Raw genomic sequence first — 16,765 nt, 5'->3', positions numbered from 1 at the left:
CCTACCCAAGCTGTGATCAATTTTTGTTTAGATATATGGATGTGGTGATCTTCTGCCCCTGGTAGATACACGTTTTAAGGAAAGGCTCCAGTGGGCCACATTAGAGCGAAGGAACAAACAACCTATGTAGTTGTATGGGTTGGAGGAATTGTTGTTAATATGTAATTAACCGCTTGTAAAAACTGTGATGAACTGAATTGCATGCATTTTGAAGAATCTTCAGCTAATTTTTTTTTTTTTTGGGCTGAAATGCACTCGTAGGTTGCATGCAAAGATTTATTAGTCCAGGTTTGTTCATCAAATGCCAAGACGAATGATGAGAGCTACACAAGCCATTGTTGAAATGCAAAGCTGCAAAGCCTGAGCTGCCTTGGACTTCCAAATCCTGTTTATTCCATCCTGTCTATAAACTGCATGTGCATTTATTTATGTGGAACAATCTGAGGGGAAAATAACCTGCATTTTGCACTTTGCCCTCAAAGTGGAATTATAAATGTGATGACAGCTTGCGTATGTTGAGATAAACAGTTGCTCAGATAACCCTCTTTAACCTTTATGTTCCCTAAGAAAGTTTTGAAGCAGCTGTAAAAAAAAAAAAAAAAAAGATTTAATGGGTACCAAGAAAAATCCAAAGCTGTTGGTTTGTTTACTCTCTTTGTAGGGTGTATATGAGTGGGAAGAGGAGAGCTGCCCTATGAACTACATACGATATTATCTTCAAAGACATATCTGTTATATGTTTATTTATTATTATTTTTCTATGATATATTAGTTGCAGATGGATTGTAATTACAATTTATGTCTATTGCAGTGGTTTGCCTTTGAAAATCTAGGGTAAGAACATGGATCTTTGAAAGAATTTATTCATTTATGTGGAGGAAAGGTCTTAAAAATATATCATTTACTTTTTCTTTCTTTTTTTTAACCAGGCCAAGAAATCTAGAAAATTTTGTTTGATCTATGGATTATTATCTGTAGTTTCATCCTGTATGCTGCTGTCTTAATGTTAGATCACTGAACCTGAGAAACCTCAAGTTTGAGAACTTCCAACATAAAAGCCCTGTGATGTTTCAAAGGGTTGCATTACAGAGTTAAGTTAGTACAGTTTAATATGAGATTTGGTTTGTATATAAACTATCACCCACTTCTTCAGAACCCAAGATGTGTTTGAGATCCAGTCTGTCTTCACATACTGATTTAAATTGTGATCTGTGTTGTTTTTTTTCCTCTTTGGAAGTCCTATGATTGTGTATGAAATTGAACACCTCAAGTGTGTCGGCCATGATGATTTTCAAGAGTAAATATCAAGTAGCTATAATGAAAGTGGAGATGAGGGTGTTATTGTGTTTCATCGTATTAGTTTCCTGGTGGTTCGGCCGTGATTTGTCTCCAACGTCCCTCTGAAAGAACGACACACTCGAGGTCTTGACAACTGAAACCTGAAGTGGTGTATTAAAAGCTTGACTGCATTCCTCATCATCTTTCTCCCTCTCTCTTTCTAACTTTCTTTCTATCCCCTCTCCCTCATGTTAAACCCTTTCCTCTCCCCTAACTCCTCTTCTCTCCCTCTTTTTCCTGCCTGTTTTGCTTGTGTATCCCCTCTCCCTGTCATTGCCCTTCAGATGCCATGGCCGATGGCTCAGGCCTGGGCACCGGAGCCATCGTAGGCATCCTCATTGTTGTCTTTTTCCTGCTGTTGGTGGGCGTGGACGTCACCTGCTACTTCCTCAACAAGTGTGGACTCCTCATGTGCATCGCTGTGAACTTCTGTGGGAAGTCTGGGCCTGGTGCAAAAAGCAAGGACATTGAGGAGGGCAAGGCAGCATTCACGTAAGTGAACATTATCTTATGACATATTATATAATACATAACGTATTGTTTAAAGCTGCACTATCAATGTATATACAGTCATGGAAAATTGAAAAATGTATTAAAGCTGATATCTAGCCATTTTCCGTGGTTTCCTTGAAAATGATTTTGGTTATTATGAAGAAAATCATGGAAAATGTCTAGATATCAGCTCTTAAATTAAACTCATATGAGCTATTTCTATTGTTATCATAATATTTGTCCAAACAAATGTACCTTTAGTTGTACCAGGCATTAAAATGAACAAGAAATTGAAAAAAACAAAGGTGGGCTAATCATTTGACTGTAAATGATGGACCATGTGAAGATGTATTATGAAAGGAAAGGCTCTTTAACATCTTTCAGCTCGGTGTTTACAAAAAAGCTCCAAAAATCCCATGATGTGCAACCTGCACAGCACAAAGGAAAATACTGAGAAAGTTAATGACTTGGTGGAGACCAAAACAGCTAAAAAAGAAAAAAAAGAGGGTTATCGTACAGTATATTACTGACCTATCGGTGCTGGTAAACTGAATTTACAGCTCAGCTACATGCAATTTCATTCAGATAACCCTGTTTTATTCCAGATGATGCAAATGATTCAATTGTAGTAATAAAATGCAGGAATGTTTTGTTCAGGTGTGGGCAATACTTTCCAAATGTAATTCCAACTGTGACAGTGTCAAAGTAAACAGATGGAAATTGTCATATTGACTTACTTTGCCAAAATTAATTTGTTACGTTAGCCTTTGTTTGATCAAAAATTGTGTTCAGTATGCTGAACTGTCTCTCACTGTACCAGTCATGAACTTCATAACTACAAATGAATAGTTCAACTAAATAGCTCGCATGAAACAGATTTATTGAGAGTGAATCATAAAATGTGCAGAGCTGATATTTGGCACCTTAGATCTAAACATGTCACTCCCCGCATGCAAACACTTTAAAGCTCGGCACAATCAGAAAGCAGTGTGATGAAAACAGACAAGCCCCCGGGGGAAACCTACAATCAGATCCTGCAGGTGGAGGATGATCAGATGTTGGAATGGAATAATAGAGTTTGTTTGACTATACTAGAGGACTATACAGGCGTTTTTGCAAAACGTATCTGCACATTGTGTTTTGCATTGCTGCTGATCACCACAATCTCTACAAATAATTCCTAAACGACCGAGCGTAGTAGGTCAAGCTTTTCTGGGATTGACTGATGTATAACAGATCAAGTCAGCGTTTCGCCTCGCTAATGGTCTGCCACTATCTGACAACAGGACAGATGAGTCTAAGGAGCCCATTGTTGAGGTGAGGGCAGAGGAAGAACACACCCCAAACCAAGGAGGGGGTCCCACTGAGCCCAACGAGACCACACCTCTGACAGAACCTGAGTAAGTATGGAACTGGACCACTTTCCCAGGCTAGAGGGTTAGTCCAGACAAGGGCAACTGCATGGTGTCTTGATAGAGAAGTGAATGTTATAATTAGGTTATTCTTTATTAAAAACATTTTACGAACATCATTTTGGTTAGGCCCAAACTAGCTTCAGTTATTGAGACACAGCTCCATTTTTTTCACCCTTTGCACACTGTATGACATAGTGATTAGCCAGAGATTTATACCAGGTCTAGGTTCAACAAGCTCATGGTCTGCAAGTGTAGGCCTGTATGAATGACCACTAAACCATAATTGAACATATCTCAAAATATTAATGTAGTTTTTTGGCAAAATGTTTCAATGCTGCTCCACAGTTTACGAACTCACAACAGTGTATTGGAAAAAGGCTTAAGTGACATCATTAATACAGACCAACAACAAACCCAATTTTTTTCTTCATTATCAAGTGCGTATTAGCATTACAGTTTTTACAACCTGTTTGATAATCCTGCGTTTGTCGTTATTGTTCTTGTAAATTAAAAAGCAGCCTAAGCCGACAACCTGTTCCTTTCTTTACTTTCTTCTTCTGATTATTGTCAGTTGGCAAACCAGCTTAGAGGTGCATTACTGCCACCAACTGGACTTGATTCACCACACTCTAATTCATGGCTTCTGAGTCAAGTGTGACACCTAGTGGTAAAATCCAGTATCCTGTTCCAGTCTGGTGTTTAACTTAATATCAAACCGGTTTAAAAAAATGTAGGCCAGCCCAACCCTTATTAGCATCCTAATCCTGAAACTCCCACACTTTTTCTATAGTTTATTATTGTGTTATTATTTTTTGTTTACCCCTTCACAAATATTTTGTTGCTAACATTTTGATTGTGTAGATTTTACTTTTTCACTGCAGCACTGTAGCACTCACTCTGCCTTGTTTATGCCCTGACCTGCACTCTCCCTCTACCCCTTTATTTCTCTCGTTGTCCTTTTTCTTTCTTTCCCTCACTTTTCTCGTGGCTCTATGTGCCCACTCCCCACTCCTCCCTCTCCTCCCTTGTTTGTCCTGCCCCTCCTCACCAAACAGGCCTGCTGCTGCAGACACCACCTCCACTGTGGTAAACTTGCTCCCCTCCACTGCCACTAACTCAGTTGCTGAGAGCTTTAGCACGGCGCAAAGCAGTCCTGCTAGTGAGAGCACCACGCTTACCACCAGCGCCTCCAGCCCAACCAAAGCTGCCCCTGCCAAGTCCTCCCCCCAAAACAGCCCTGCTGCCCAGTCAAGTGCACTTAATGCTAACACCCAACCTGATGTTGGGCCCCTGGTCGACCTGAGCGACACCCCTAAAGTCCCCTCCCCGTGCGACCCAGCACCCCCTGTCTCAGAGCCTGTCAGCCCGCCCTCTGCTGACCCAGTCAAAGCCCCTGACAGCACCCAGAATAAGGACTTACAAGTAGACGGCCCAACCAAGGATGCACCCAATACCCCGTGCACAGACTCGACCACATCGGCCCAAAATGAGTATGAACACTTCCATAACCCCATTCCTCAACTTGTTGCCTCTGCTCTGGTAGCATCCCAATAGCTCAAAAGTGTGTCCTATCTAAGGAAAAATCCACTCTTAAATGCAGACAATGTTTTTGGTGTCAGATCCCTATATGTACAATTTTGCACTTGTCAGAATCTTAGTTAATTAAGTTAAAGTTATTATCTAGCTTCATCATTTTCTGAATGTTTTTCAAGCTTTTGGTCGATTTTTTTCTCAGTACTCAGCCATAAGCAAGACAAAGATTGATTAACATAACTGGGAAGCAGTAAAAAAACATGTTGGAAGTGTTTAAGGACAGGAACGACAGAAACAACTGCTCTTGCTTTCATTTAAGACAAAAACTGAAAAGCTTACCAGCACACAAAAACAGGGGGCTGAAAGCTTCAAACAATGCTGTAGCTGAGATCAAAAGAGTTCTCATCTTCATTGCATTGCAAAGGAGCTCAAGTGTGCAAAAGACTGACGTTAAAAATAACAGCAAAAAGTGTCAGTCTCAAGACTTTCATCAGTGCTTCTAAGCACCGCTGCTTTCAGTAGATTTTGATGATGCTGCCTGATCAGCCGCTGAAGATGCTTGGCTGTGGGCTTGGTACCAGTGTTCAATAATACATATGGTAAGAATAGATCCAGAGCCATGTTTCTATGAACAACAGCCTCATTAAACCTGAATGAAATGCAGCCACAAATCATGTTGCAGTTCGTAGAGGGAGCATAGATGTTGTTGTAGACATGCCTCAGTTTTTAAAAGCTTAATGACTTGCCAGGGATACTGTGTTTGTACATTCTCCTTTATTAGAATCATTTAATAGGGGGAAAAAAATCAGGCTGATTAGCAAAATTCAGTACACCAAACTTATTTGCAACTCATTTAAGGGTGGAATTTTCCTTTAAGAATGTCAGATAATGGCCATGCAGATAATTGGCACAGGAATACAGTACATTGGGATGCCACTAGTGCAAGCTTGTCTTCATTCAACCACCACCTCCACCCTCCACCTGTTTGTTTGCTAAATTAATGGATTCAACATTTTCTCCTCCCATACAGCTTCTTTATAATTCACCCGGATGATCTCTGTGCAGTTGCTACATTTTGCTGAAAGATGCATTGTTTTTTTAACACACCTTGTTTACACTCCAGGTTTCCCAGCAATTCTAACATGATTCCTACAAGTATTTCCAGCACTCATATAAGCACCAGCAGTACTATCATACAAAACTAAATGCAAAAGTTATAAAATAGAGGTACATTTAAAGGATAAATCATGTTCGTTGAACCAAGCTCTTAATTTGGTAGTTGTGGCCATCATTCCTATTAATAACACTGTTTTAACCAAGGTATCATTTGTAAGATCTGGGAACACTGTGACATCACTAAAGAAAAAGTCAAATGAGGCAATAAACGTAATTAGCAGTCATGCAATGAATGAGGTTAGCCAAACTGAAAAGAATTGTCATTGTCAATCTCTTGAAGTCTTCAAACAGGGAGGGATTGGTCAAATGTTCATTCTAATAGATATTTGCAAAGAAGAAAACTACATTTTAGATGGGCTGGGCATTTCAAGCAAAAGTGCTATTTGATATTCGCTGGGAACTATTTGAGAATTATTTGAAAGTCGCTTTGGCATTGCTTCAGTCTGCAGAACAGCACTCTGTATTTTCCAGTTCCTAACATAATGGCAGGTGACAGACACATATGATTCATTTGTAAGTGCTGTCCAGGAATTCATGGTCAGACACAACACTTGTCAAACGACTGAGCAGCTCACATGCATTACCGTCATAAAGTTTCTCCAGTCGTTCATTGACAGTTTTTCTTGATGGGCTGAAAAAGCGCCATCATACTTTGAAAACCCTTTCCCTCGACAAAGCCGATGGGTAGCATGTCTTTTGCTATCATCTTAGTGATGAGGGCCGTTGTTTGCTCTGCACATCGGCCATCAAACTTACATCTACGGGTAACAAGCTTGCCATTGATGGTTGATCTGCAGACAGCGCCCCACTTAAGTTAATGAATATTAGAATATTTGAAAAGCACTGCCCATATCTTGCACCAAGATCTGAACTTTAAGAAAAATGGTTCAAATAATCTGGCTGAAGTGTGGACTCGTGTTCATTTTCCCAATCAGACTTTTTTTCGTGATGCTTACAAGATTACTTTAATGAGTACAATTTAGAATAGAAATGATAGTATAATCCATTAATTTAAGCCCTTGGTTCTTCAAATCATATGCCAATCCATGCAATGTCAGCAATTTTATGTTGCGCACTCACAGTTTATTTTGTTTGCTAACTTAACACATATATGAGTCTATAATGTGCCATGTTACAGTCAGTGAAGTGTGTATCTCGAGATGACTGTAGTTAGTATGTTAAAGGAACACTCCACCGTTTTTTCATATTAAAACATGTTATTCGGTCAAGTAAGACGAGTTGATACAGACCTCTTGCGTCTCAATGCATGCACTCAATCGCCCTGGCGCGCGGCGCCACTTGGCTAGCACTTAGCTTAGCCCAGTTCATTCATTAGGATCCAAACAGATGGACAGTTAGAAGCGACCAAACTCCTCCACGTTTTCCCTATTTAAATACAGCTACACGAGTAGTTAAACGACCAAGTATGGCGACACAAAATAAAACGTGGCGCTTTTCTAAGCGGATAAAAAGGAGAACTATAATGTATGGCGGAATAGCACTTGGGAGCACTTCGACTCGGCGCAGTAATATCATCACTCCTGAAAAATCTTCTCCCCCTCCCTCTCCCTCTCCCTCTCACTTCACTTCTGCTTGTTATCGCAACCCTTTACGATGCACGTTATAACCATGATTGTTCACAAATATCTTCCTACAACCTGATACTTCGTCAGCTCTGCTCGAACTACTACTCCTGGTGCAGCTCACGTTGGTTCTGTTGACGGAAGTGAGAGGGAGAGGGAGAGGGAGAGGGAGGGGGAGAAGATTTTTCAAGTGATGATATAACTGCGCCGAGTCGAAGTGCTCCCAAGTGTTATTCCGCCATACATTATAGTTATCCTTTTTATCCGCTTAGAAAATCGCCACGTTTTATTTTGTGTCGCCATACTTGGTCGTTTAACTACTCGTGTAGCTGTATTTAAATAGGGAAAACGTGGAGGAGTTTGGTCGCTTCTAACTGTCCATCTGTTTGGATCCTAATGAATGAACTGGGCTAAGCTAAGTGCTAGCCAAGTGGCGCCGCGCGCCAGGGCAATTGAGTGCACGCATTGAGACGCAAGAGGTCTGTATCAACTCGTCTTACTTGACCGAATAACATGTTTTAATATGAAAAAACGGTGGAGTGTTCCTTTAACAGCAACCATATGGCTTCTAAAGATACAGCTAGTCCAGCTCAGTTTGTCTCAGCTGGAGTCTTTGAGGACAAATAAGCTTCAAATCCTGCTGCACACCAGAAATAAGAAATCTTTGTTCACTCAGTGAAAGAGTAGAGAGATATCTTTTTGTGAAGAACTCTATTGAATAATACTGTCCCTTTCTGTCATGCAGTGGTGAATTAGGTTGTTCAAGTAAATTAAATACTTGTCACACAGTGACCTCAAGCAGCAGCACCATTGTTCTGTGTCCTCTGTATTTTGAAGGCCAATTAAAGTGCCAATCTCTCCAATGCACCTCAGTTTCTGTTTTAATTCCTACAGAAGGCCCTTATTTCGGTGCTGCTATGAAGGGTTGTTATTTGGAGGGTTTTTTGCCCCTTGGAGTTTGCAGATGTTCCTGATTCTTGACAGCCTGTGCAGATAATGAGATAGCTATGGCTGAGGATGAATTACAGAGGCTTACTGACAATCACTCCTCTTTCTCTCCCTGCTTCATCTTATACTTTGCTCAGTAAGATGGCCAGAGGAAGATGTCAGTGATGAAGTATGGCGAGTTGAGAGCTAGTTGGAAGCAGAGCTCTTGTCAGCTCAACATCACCTTGATATAACTAAACTTGTCATTGGAGGGATTTTTCTTCATAACTCTTTGACAGGACTGAAGCACAGCTCAGCCACTGATCTATGTGGTGATCCTTCTTCTGCATCCCAACACTGGGATGACTTGTCAGACTTCTTGTGGGTTCTTGAGTTGCGCACTCCTCCTCAAGACCCATATTTCTCTCATGAGAAGCAAAATATCTTTGCAGACCATTTCCACAGGCGACATGCCACGTTTGAAACAATGTTTTTAAAGCAGGTTTCAGTTAGCGTAGCTCTGAATTGCTCTTGATTATGTGAGAGCATTCTTCAAGAGAACAATAGCCTCGATTGTTTCAAAAGGGTGCTTGAAGTACATTAGTTTGAAGTGTAATTTACCTCAGTAAAAGTGATGTAGCGCCCATCGATTTAAGAGTGACATAATTATAGAAAGTGCTGCATGTAAGAGTTTTGCAGTTTAAAGGTCAGACACGGCAGTAAGTTGGTTACAGGTTCTCTCAGACTCTGAATAATGTGCAGTGTTATCCCTTCTTGACTCAACCAGTCCATTATGCTTTGACATTGTTGTCTTTGTCAACCTAATCTCTCAATTAAGTGAACTAATTCAGGCTGAAACACGTGTGACAGTGAAATGTGTTGAGGACATTTAAAGGAAACATTTGTACAACATTTTTGGCAACCGGTGACAAATCACAAGGAAGTCAGCCCATGTTGGCAGAAGAAGTATCATCCAACTTGTGGAATCATTTCAAATTAACATCAAGTGCAGATCAATGCTGACAAGACTATGAGTTTAGCTTAGTGGTTCTATAGGCATGTCAACATTCAGGCTGACTAAAGAGCTGGATTTAAAGCTTTAAACTTTATAGAGCTTGAAGACAAACACGGATAAGTTTGGCACTAATGTTAAGTAAGCTGCAACATATTTTAAAAACTTCAGCTTGTGCATAATATGTGATAACCTTTTGTATTTTGGTCAGTTGACAATATATTGTAAGTTTTTTTCTCACTTTTCAAGGATTAAAGGCCTAAAAATACTTTGAATAAGCTTAGTTAGTGGGTTTGGTCATGACCTACTTACTTTAATGCATAAAACTGGTCTGGTTGAGTCCAGTAGTTTTCACTCTTTCTATGCAAAAAAGAAAGACGGAAATGTGTTTCTTGATCATACATATTTCTCAAGGCAGAACTTCATCTTAAAACGACTGGAAAATGAGGAAAGAAGATGTAGGAATGTGGGACGATAGATAACACTGGGGAAGGGTGAAAGAAATCCCATACAAGGTATTGCATCTCACAGGCAGATTGCCATGAAATGTGCTGACAACATCCATGCTCCTAAGGGGGTTAATCTGTTTTATTTTTCTTATAGCGCAACCCTCAGGGCAGACTTTACACTGTCCACAAACAGTAAAATTGTAGAATTGTGGGATGTAATGAACATTGCAGCCTCTAGGAGGTGCTTGAGGAGCTTCAGGGCTATTAATAGAACAATAATAATTGATTTGAAGTAACATTAAGGATCAACGTTTTACAAGATCACATCTACAGTAATAGAGAGACATTTTTTTGAAGTCTTTAAGACTTGGCTGTATTGCTGGATCCTGTATATGTGGCCATCACTGGCCCACAGAGAGCGAGTATACAGTATGTGTCAGCAGGAGAGAGAGGTGTATTGATTTAAATTGCTATTTGAGAGCTGGCACAGAGGACAGAAGATGAAATGACTGTATGTGACACAGCAGTGAAGCCACCATATTTTCAAAAAGCAGCATCAGCACAAATGCATTGCAACCAGGGAACATATGCTAACACCAGAAAATGTTCGACTTAAGTGAAGTATGGCTTTAAAGTCTCTTTCCATTGTGTTCTGGTTCAGTCCAGACAGCGTGTAATCCTCTTGTGTATTGTAGTTTGTGTTGTAGGTTATGCCTCAGTCTTTCATTCCTTCATGCATTGTGCCTACTGTACCGGCCCTGTCTCATTCCACATCAGCATTCATTGTTCCTTGAAAATAGCTGTGACATCCATGTACTCTTATTTGATGTCTGGCTAGGATAGCGAGCTTGATCCCATTATGTGTGAAATGCATTCAGTTCCAGAAGGGAAAACAAATTCCCTCAAAGCATCTTGCATGTTTTCCCCCCTTTTTTTTCCTTCTTTCTTAGAAAAATGACACAAAAGGCAGCTCAGAGCAGACAGTTTAGCTGCGAGAGAGGGACTTAGTGATTCACTGTTAACGGAATCTCCTCTCTCTTTGTCTTTTTCTGGTTCTCTCTCTCGCTCCTGTGTTTGTCCACGTAGCGGTAAGACTGTGAAGGATGAGAACACTAAAGGCGAGACGGAGTTGAAGAACGCCACAGACGAGGTGAAGACGGTCCCCAACGAGGCTCCCCAGATGAACGGCAATGAAAGTAAAGCGTAATCTCCTCACCCAGGAGCAGCAGGAAGAGGGTTGATTGGGGTGTGGGAGGGTCGTTAGGTTTGGATTTGAAGGTATAAGTGTGGGGAGGGGAGGGGGGGACGGGTCACAGTCATTGAAACCTCAAAGTAATGTCACACCCCATCACATCAGAAAAACAACAAAAAGCAACAGAAAAGCTAAAAAAATAAATCATGGGTCTCCTTCTACAGTGTCTTCTGACCAGGAAAATGTAAAGACCTCATGCACATGCCTTAGTACCTTTTACGTCAGTTTCTATTTGTTATTTGTCACATAAAAAAGCTAAATTTATACCTGTAGTTCACCCTCTCTCTCGTGTGTAATATGAAATTGAATACGGAAACTATTTTCCTGTAGATTACCATGGTTGGACTGTAGCTTTACTTCACAGATTACTGCCCTCATGACGTACACACATGTAAGACTGGTACATTACCAATACTACTATTCTTTATGCAGTATGGTCATCATTGTGGTAATGGATAATGGGTCTTTCTTGTTTGTCGATATTTTGTTGTGTTTAAATAATGTGCAGATGTTACTGCCTATTTAGCTTTTTTAATGTGTTATTTCCAGGGCTAGAGATTAGAACATTAGCATGCCTATTTTTGCAAAGTTATTGTATTTCTGTAAATGTTGCTGTCATTTCGTTCCTATTTAGATATTGTTTTTTTTTCTTAAATGTTGTCTCCATATGGTTCTGGTCAAAAAATCGTTTAGCCTAAGCTTTGAAAAACAGAAGAAGACACCGGAGAAAGATTAATCATGCTATTTAAGTCGAGGTTTAGGGGTTTCAACCCTGTCTCCCTAAAAATTCTGTTAACACAGTACATGTATATTAGTAAATGGTGTCGCCTCTTACATTATGAAAGAAATGATTTTGTTACTTTTTAGATACGTCCATGAAAGTGTTTTATTGTGTTGATAAAAATTGTAATGTGGTTGATATTAAAGCGGGGGTAGGCAGTTTTCTGGAAATCTAGCTAACTCCACACACATGTTAATATCAGCAAAGCATATGAGAGATGGAGTGAAAATGTTACTTATAGTTAAGCCTTCTGCTAAGCATAGCCAAAGGTTCACAGATGTGGCTATGCCTTTAGCTACAGTTTGCAGAAAAGGTTAAACCAATAGCAACAATTTTCCACCATCTCTGAAACACTTTACTTTTTTTTCGGTTGCTTTACAGTGTAGGTATCGTTGCCAATGTTGGAATCGCAACGTTTCTGCAGGTACAGAACAGCCATTAGAAACATCCTGTTTCTGAAGTCACAGGTTAGATTTACTAAAGCCTGAAACCGCAACCAAGAGGGTCCGAAGTCTAATTTTCTGCTCAGATCACTTAAATTACAATATGATTAGTGTGGATTTTTTTGCCCAATGACTCTAAAAATCAACTGCCTACCCTAGCTTTAAGTTTCTTTCAAAACGTATTTGCGGTTGCAAATTAGCTGTATATGAGCATCATTTTTGGGAGACAGGGTTGGGTTGGGTATAGGGTAAGGAAATGGTCACTTTTAAGATAACAGCTGTATTCCTTTTCAGGGGCCACATCCCTCAAAGTTCAATTTTCAAGATCGAAAAAGTCAAAACAGGTCAATTCCAAAAGAGAAACACTGCCTTATATTGCCTGAAATTGATTAAAACCAGTGGTGTTTCCTTTGAGTCGTAATTTTCCTAAAGTCAATTGTTCCAACTCATTAAGTCAGAACACCATTGTGTGACCAAATATACCATACCTTTACTGCCATGTTCTTTGAAGGAGGTGGCTCCTGTAGCAGACACAGCTAATGTGTGCATTGTTAATATTGCCAATTCTTTAGGTCGATGTGAGAACACACCTGTATCTCCTTCTCTCTCACACATACACCTCACCCTTTCCAGAGGTCTCCTTTAAACATTTCAGACCAGTTCTTTACCTGACAGCTTTGGGCTGTTACAGTGGCTTATAAAAAGGCCACATGTGTTTTGTCAAAACAATTTCAGTCAGCAGGTTTGAACTGAGAAGTAGACATGTTTGTTGAAAGAAAACTGGCCCTTGCAGGCTGAATTCTTGACACGCCAGTTTCCACTGCCTCCAATCCAATATCCCAGTCAGTTATTTTTCTTTGTGGTTTACCATCTCTACCTTCTTCTATGGTTCATAACCATTGTTGCCTTCACTGTGCTTACCACTATTGTTCACTGCTTACAGCTGATTGGCCAGAGGGCTCAGCTTGCTGAGATTTCCGCACCTCTGAGTGACCAAACATCTGTTTCTCTTAGCCATCTTTCTCTCTCTTTCACCACAACTGCTGTCAGTGTGAGTTTGTGTCATCACTGCTTCCACCATCTTACAGCTAAGTCTTTGATTAGTGTGTGCCTGCAGCGATGTGCCACGTATTGTAGGTTTAGTACAGTTTATCTTTATTCTAAACTCACTGTATCACTCTTAACACAAGGTACACTTACTGGAAATTCTCTGGAAAATGTTTGGAAATGAATAAATGAGCAGCAGATGACATACAGTAGATATTTTTGACTTGATCTGTTATACCTGGCCAGATATTAAAGGCACTCTAAAAACAGAAGGTTAAGTTGTTAAGAGTGTTTTTTAAAGGACAACACTTACTTACCCATTAGGACTGATTACATGGTCATTGTCTCGACTCCTATAGATATATCTGTTCATTGTGCATGTTCAGTACCCACATGATACTAAACAGCAGCTGAGACCTGTTGTGTGTTTGATTTTAATTTAAGTAAAAGTTATACTATTTCAGCCAAATGACTATAACCATAAGACTGCATTTAGTTTTGCCTATGGAAGTGATTAGCATCCCTGCTTTGCTTTGTGGGGCAAGTCTGAGTCTGAGTCTGAATGGAAGCCTCCAGGCTTTTTGAAGGGGTTGTTGAAGACACAGTGGAATAAAAATACCTCCTCAACCAAAAGAATTAGCTTTTAGTGAAACACTGTTGCCTTCATGGTTTCTACTCTAGCTAAGTAGCGAAAACACACTAAAAGCTCAGATCATCATCAGCTTGTCGCGTAACCAGCCTAAAACAGTTAAACTGTTCCTCTTCAGTGCATTCTCATCCAAACTTGTCGGATATCAATGCTTTGTCACAGCCCTCAACATCTGATACTGGCACAAGTTTTGCATCAGCTTTGAACGTATCAGTGATGCCGTGTCAGTTTCTGCTAGTACATGCATAGTGGCTTTTTAAAATAAACTTCAGTGTTCACAGTAAACAGTGAACTGCAAGCAATAGTTAGTTTTAAAATAAATTGAGTTTTTAGGGCTAAAAACAACTACTTCCGAATCCAAATAACAACACTAGTTCTTGGTTTCACGCAGGACATGAACACCTGTCTCCTGGGATAATCCCACTCCATGCTCTTTATATCCTATTCGTTACTCTAAGCATCTAATATTGTTTTAGATGGGTTAACATTTAACTACAGGTGCGTCTCATGCACATGGTAAAGCAATCCCTGCATCAGTATCGAACGCCAAGGGCAAAAGTGACAAAGCTTTGGTAATTTGAGAGTGAGAACAGGTTCTGCTCTTTCTGAGCATTGAAATTGTCTGCCAACATCTGTGACAGTGTGATCTGTGCAGTACCAACCTACTTTTTTGTCCACTTGGACATTAATAATGATAAATATCTAGATTTTGAATAATGCTAATTAGCTATGGTTATTTAGCATACTACATGTTAATATTTCAGCATGCACAATGGACAGAGACCTAAACAAAGGGAAAATTTGGTAATATGAACAACCAGATAAGTTACAAGAAGCAGTGTGGCCCTTTCAAAGTGGAGAAAAAGCCCAAGCAGTCAGAGTCTAAGGATTCATATCTACGGAAAAGTGCAAAACTCTGAAATTTGGCTTCAATGGAGAGACTAATGCTGTGTCTTTAAATGAATGTATACACAAAACCAATTAAGCATAGCCTTTCAGTGGTCCTTTTTTTTAACAAAGATGAATGAAGAATAAATTTGGCCTCTTTTAGCTAACCTGGAAGGAAATTGGTGGGTCTTTATGGGTCTCTTTTTATACTCAGAAAGTCAATGAAAAGATTTCAAAATGTTCTCTCTCAAGCCATAATACCCAGCTGTGATTTTGGAAGGTAAAAAAGTGAGTCTGACCATTTTTTCTTTTGTACAGTGTTCCTCCTACTTTAGACTGCAAGCTAGTACACTGTGAATGTGTCAGTCCATTGTGTCCTTTGTCATAGAGTTGAGCAAATAGTTTGATTGTGAAAAGGTGTAGCTGATAGCATGATTTTTTTTCCGACGCCAACGTACAGAAGTCTGACAGCAGCAAACTGGAAAGACACAGTGCCTTTGAATAAGAAAGTGGTGGCATGCATTTCTTTCCTCTCAGCATCTGTCCATTAAAAGTTTCACATCTCCATCTTCATGCCGATTTGCTTTTTCATTTGCTACATTTCACGGTCGTGAATAAGCAGGCCTTTGTACAAACTGTGTCATATATTCACAATAGTTCAGTCAGTGTGTTCTGGCATATTTCATGGCTCCTCCTTGGTAAGGCTGTTCTCATCAATGGTTCATTGCTATTCCTATGAAAATGTATGTACTGAAATTAGTAGCTGTCCCCCAAACTTTATCCATTTATGTAGCATTCAAATTGCAGTTTCATGGAGGGGAAGGTGGACACCAAAAACCCAAGAGACTGGTGTTTTCTTCTCATTAGAAACTACTTTGCTCATGTTCGACATCATTGACATAACTGTGTCCAATGGTTCTGTATAAGTAGGTATTTTAAGCCTAACCTTGTTTCTTCCTAACTGTAAACATGTGGTTTTGGTGCCTGAATTTAACTAAGTAAACTGGCTGTTGTTATTTTGAAGGATGTCATACAAATTGTGTTGCATAGGTTTTCGTAAGAAATCATATGAACCCATTCATGAGAATACAATGCCTTGGTATAGCATGGTTCTTGTTTATTACAGCTTCTTATTACCTCTGTCAAGAAGTTTATGATTAAAACTAAAAAGGGTGTAGCATGGGCCAAGGAAGAACCAAATCAGTTTGGAGCAGAGAGCACATTGCTTTGGCAGACTGTGCCCATAAAGTTTTGGTATATTTAGTCATCATTTATATCGTTATGATGAACATTGTACTCACCAAGTTAATTCCTTGATCTGTGGGACAGCAGTTGTACAGATAACACAAACTGTCAGGTTGTGAACAAATCCCCAGGTTCGCCAACATTAACATAACAGAAAGAGATGATTGCAAATGCTACTAAAGGAAAAGCTGTAATAAACCAGAATTACTCTTTAATTGTAATATTTTGACATACTGACACCTCATCTGGTATCTCATGTGATCCACATCCAGCAAACCATTACATTACATAACTATAAGACACAATGACACTTTGCTCAGGTCCCATATTCTCTAAAATAACTGAAAAACAATAAATGATTCCCGTATTGTATTGGTTTTCTTTCAAGTGTTGTGTAACTTGTAACCTGTTTCCCAAACTTTTTATTTTTGCTTCAAAAGAAAACTGTTTTTGCTTCAAAAAGCTCTGAAATGTAACTTTTGAAAAAGGGAGAGTTGTCAAAAGCAAATGTTACTGTTTCTGCTGAAATACAGTG

At 39.6% G+C, this 16,765-nt stretch overlaps 1 protein-coding gene across 5 annotated transcripts in view; it reads left to right on the top strand.

Annotated features, from left to right (window-relative positions):
• Positions 1-15,286, top strand: part of ncam1a (neural cell adhesion molecule 1a) — a 266,857-nt gene extending 251,571 nt beyond the window's left edge. For 3 of the 5 annotated variants that reach the window (XM_059352154.1, XM_059352153.1, XM_059352152.1), the window contains 4 exons: positions 1,623-1,830; positions 3,117-3,230; positions 4,301-4,735; positions 11,012-15,286. In XM_059352154.1, coding sequence (XP_059208137.1) covers positions 1,623-1,830; positions 3,117-3,230; positions 4,301-4,735; positions 11,012-11,132 — 878 coding nt within the window. In that variant the 3' untranslated portion in view covers positions 11,133-15,286. The remainder of the gene's footprint in view (positions 1-1,622; positions 1,831-3,116; positions 3,231-4,300; positions 4,736-11,011) is intronic. The other 2 variants (XM_059352155.1, XM_059352159.1) reach the window with 1 other exon arrangement.
• The last annotated feature ends 1,479 nt before the right edge of the window (positions 15,287-16,765 follow it).

The sequence above is a fragment of the Centropristis striata genome, chromosome 15 (genome assembly GCF_030273125.1).
Source record: "Centropristis striata isolate RG_2023a ecotype Rhode Island chromosome 15, C.striata_1.0, whole genome shotgun sequence".
In the NCBI taxonomy this organism is placed as follows: domain Eukaryota; kingdom Metazoa; phylum Chordata; class Actinopteri; order Perciformes; family Serranidae; genus Centropristis; species Centropristis striata.
The sequence above is the reverse complement of the archived record's forward strand: the minus strand, read 5'-3'. Positions and strand labels throughout refer to the sequence as shown.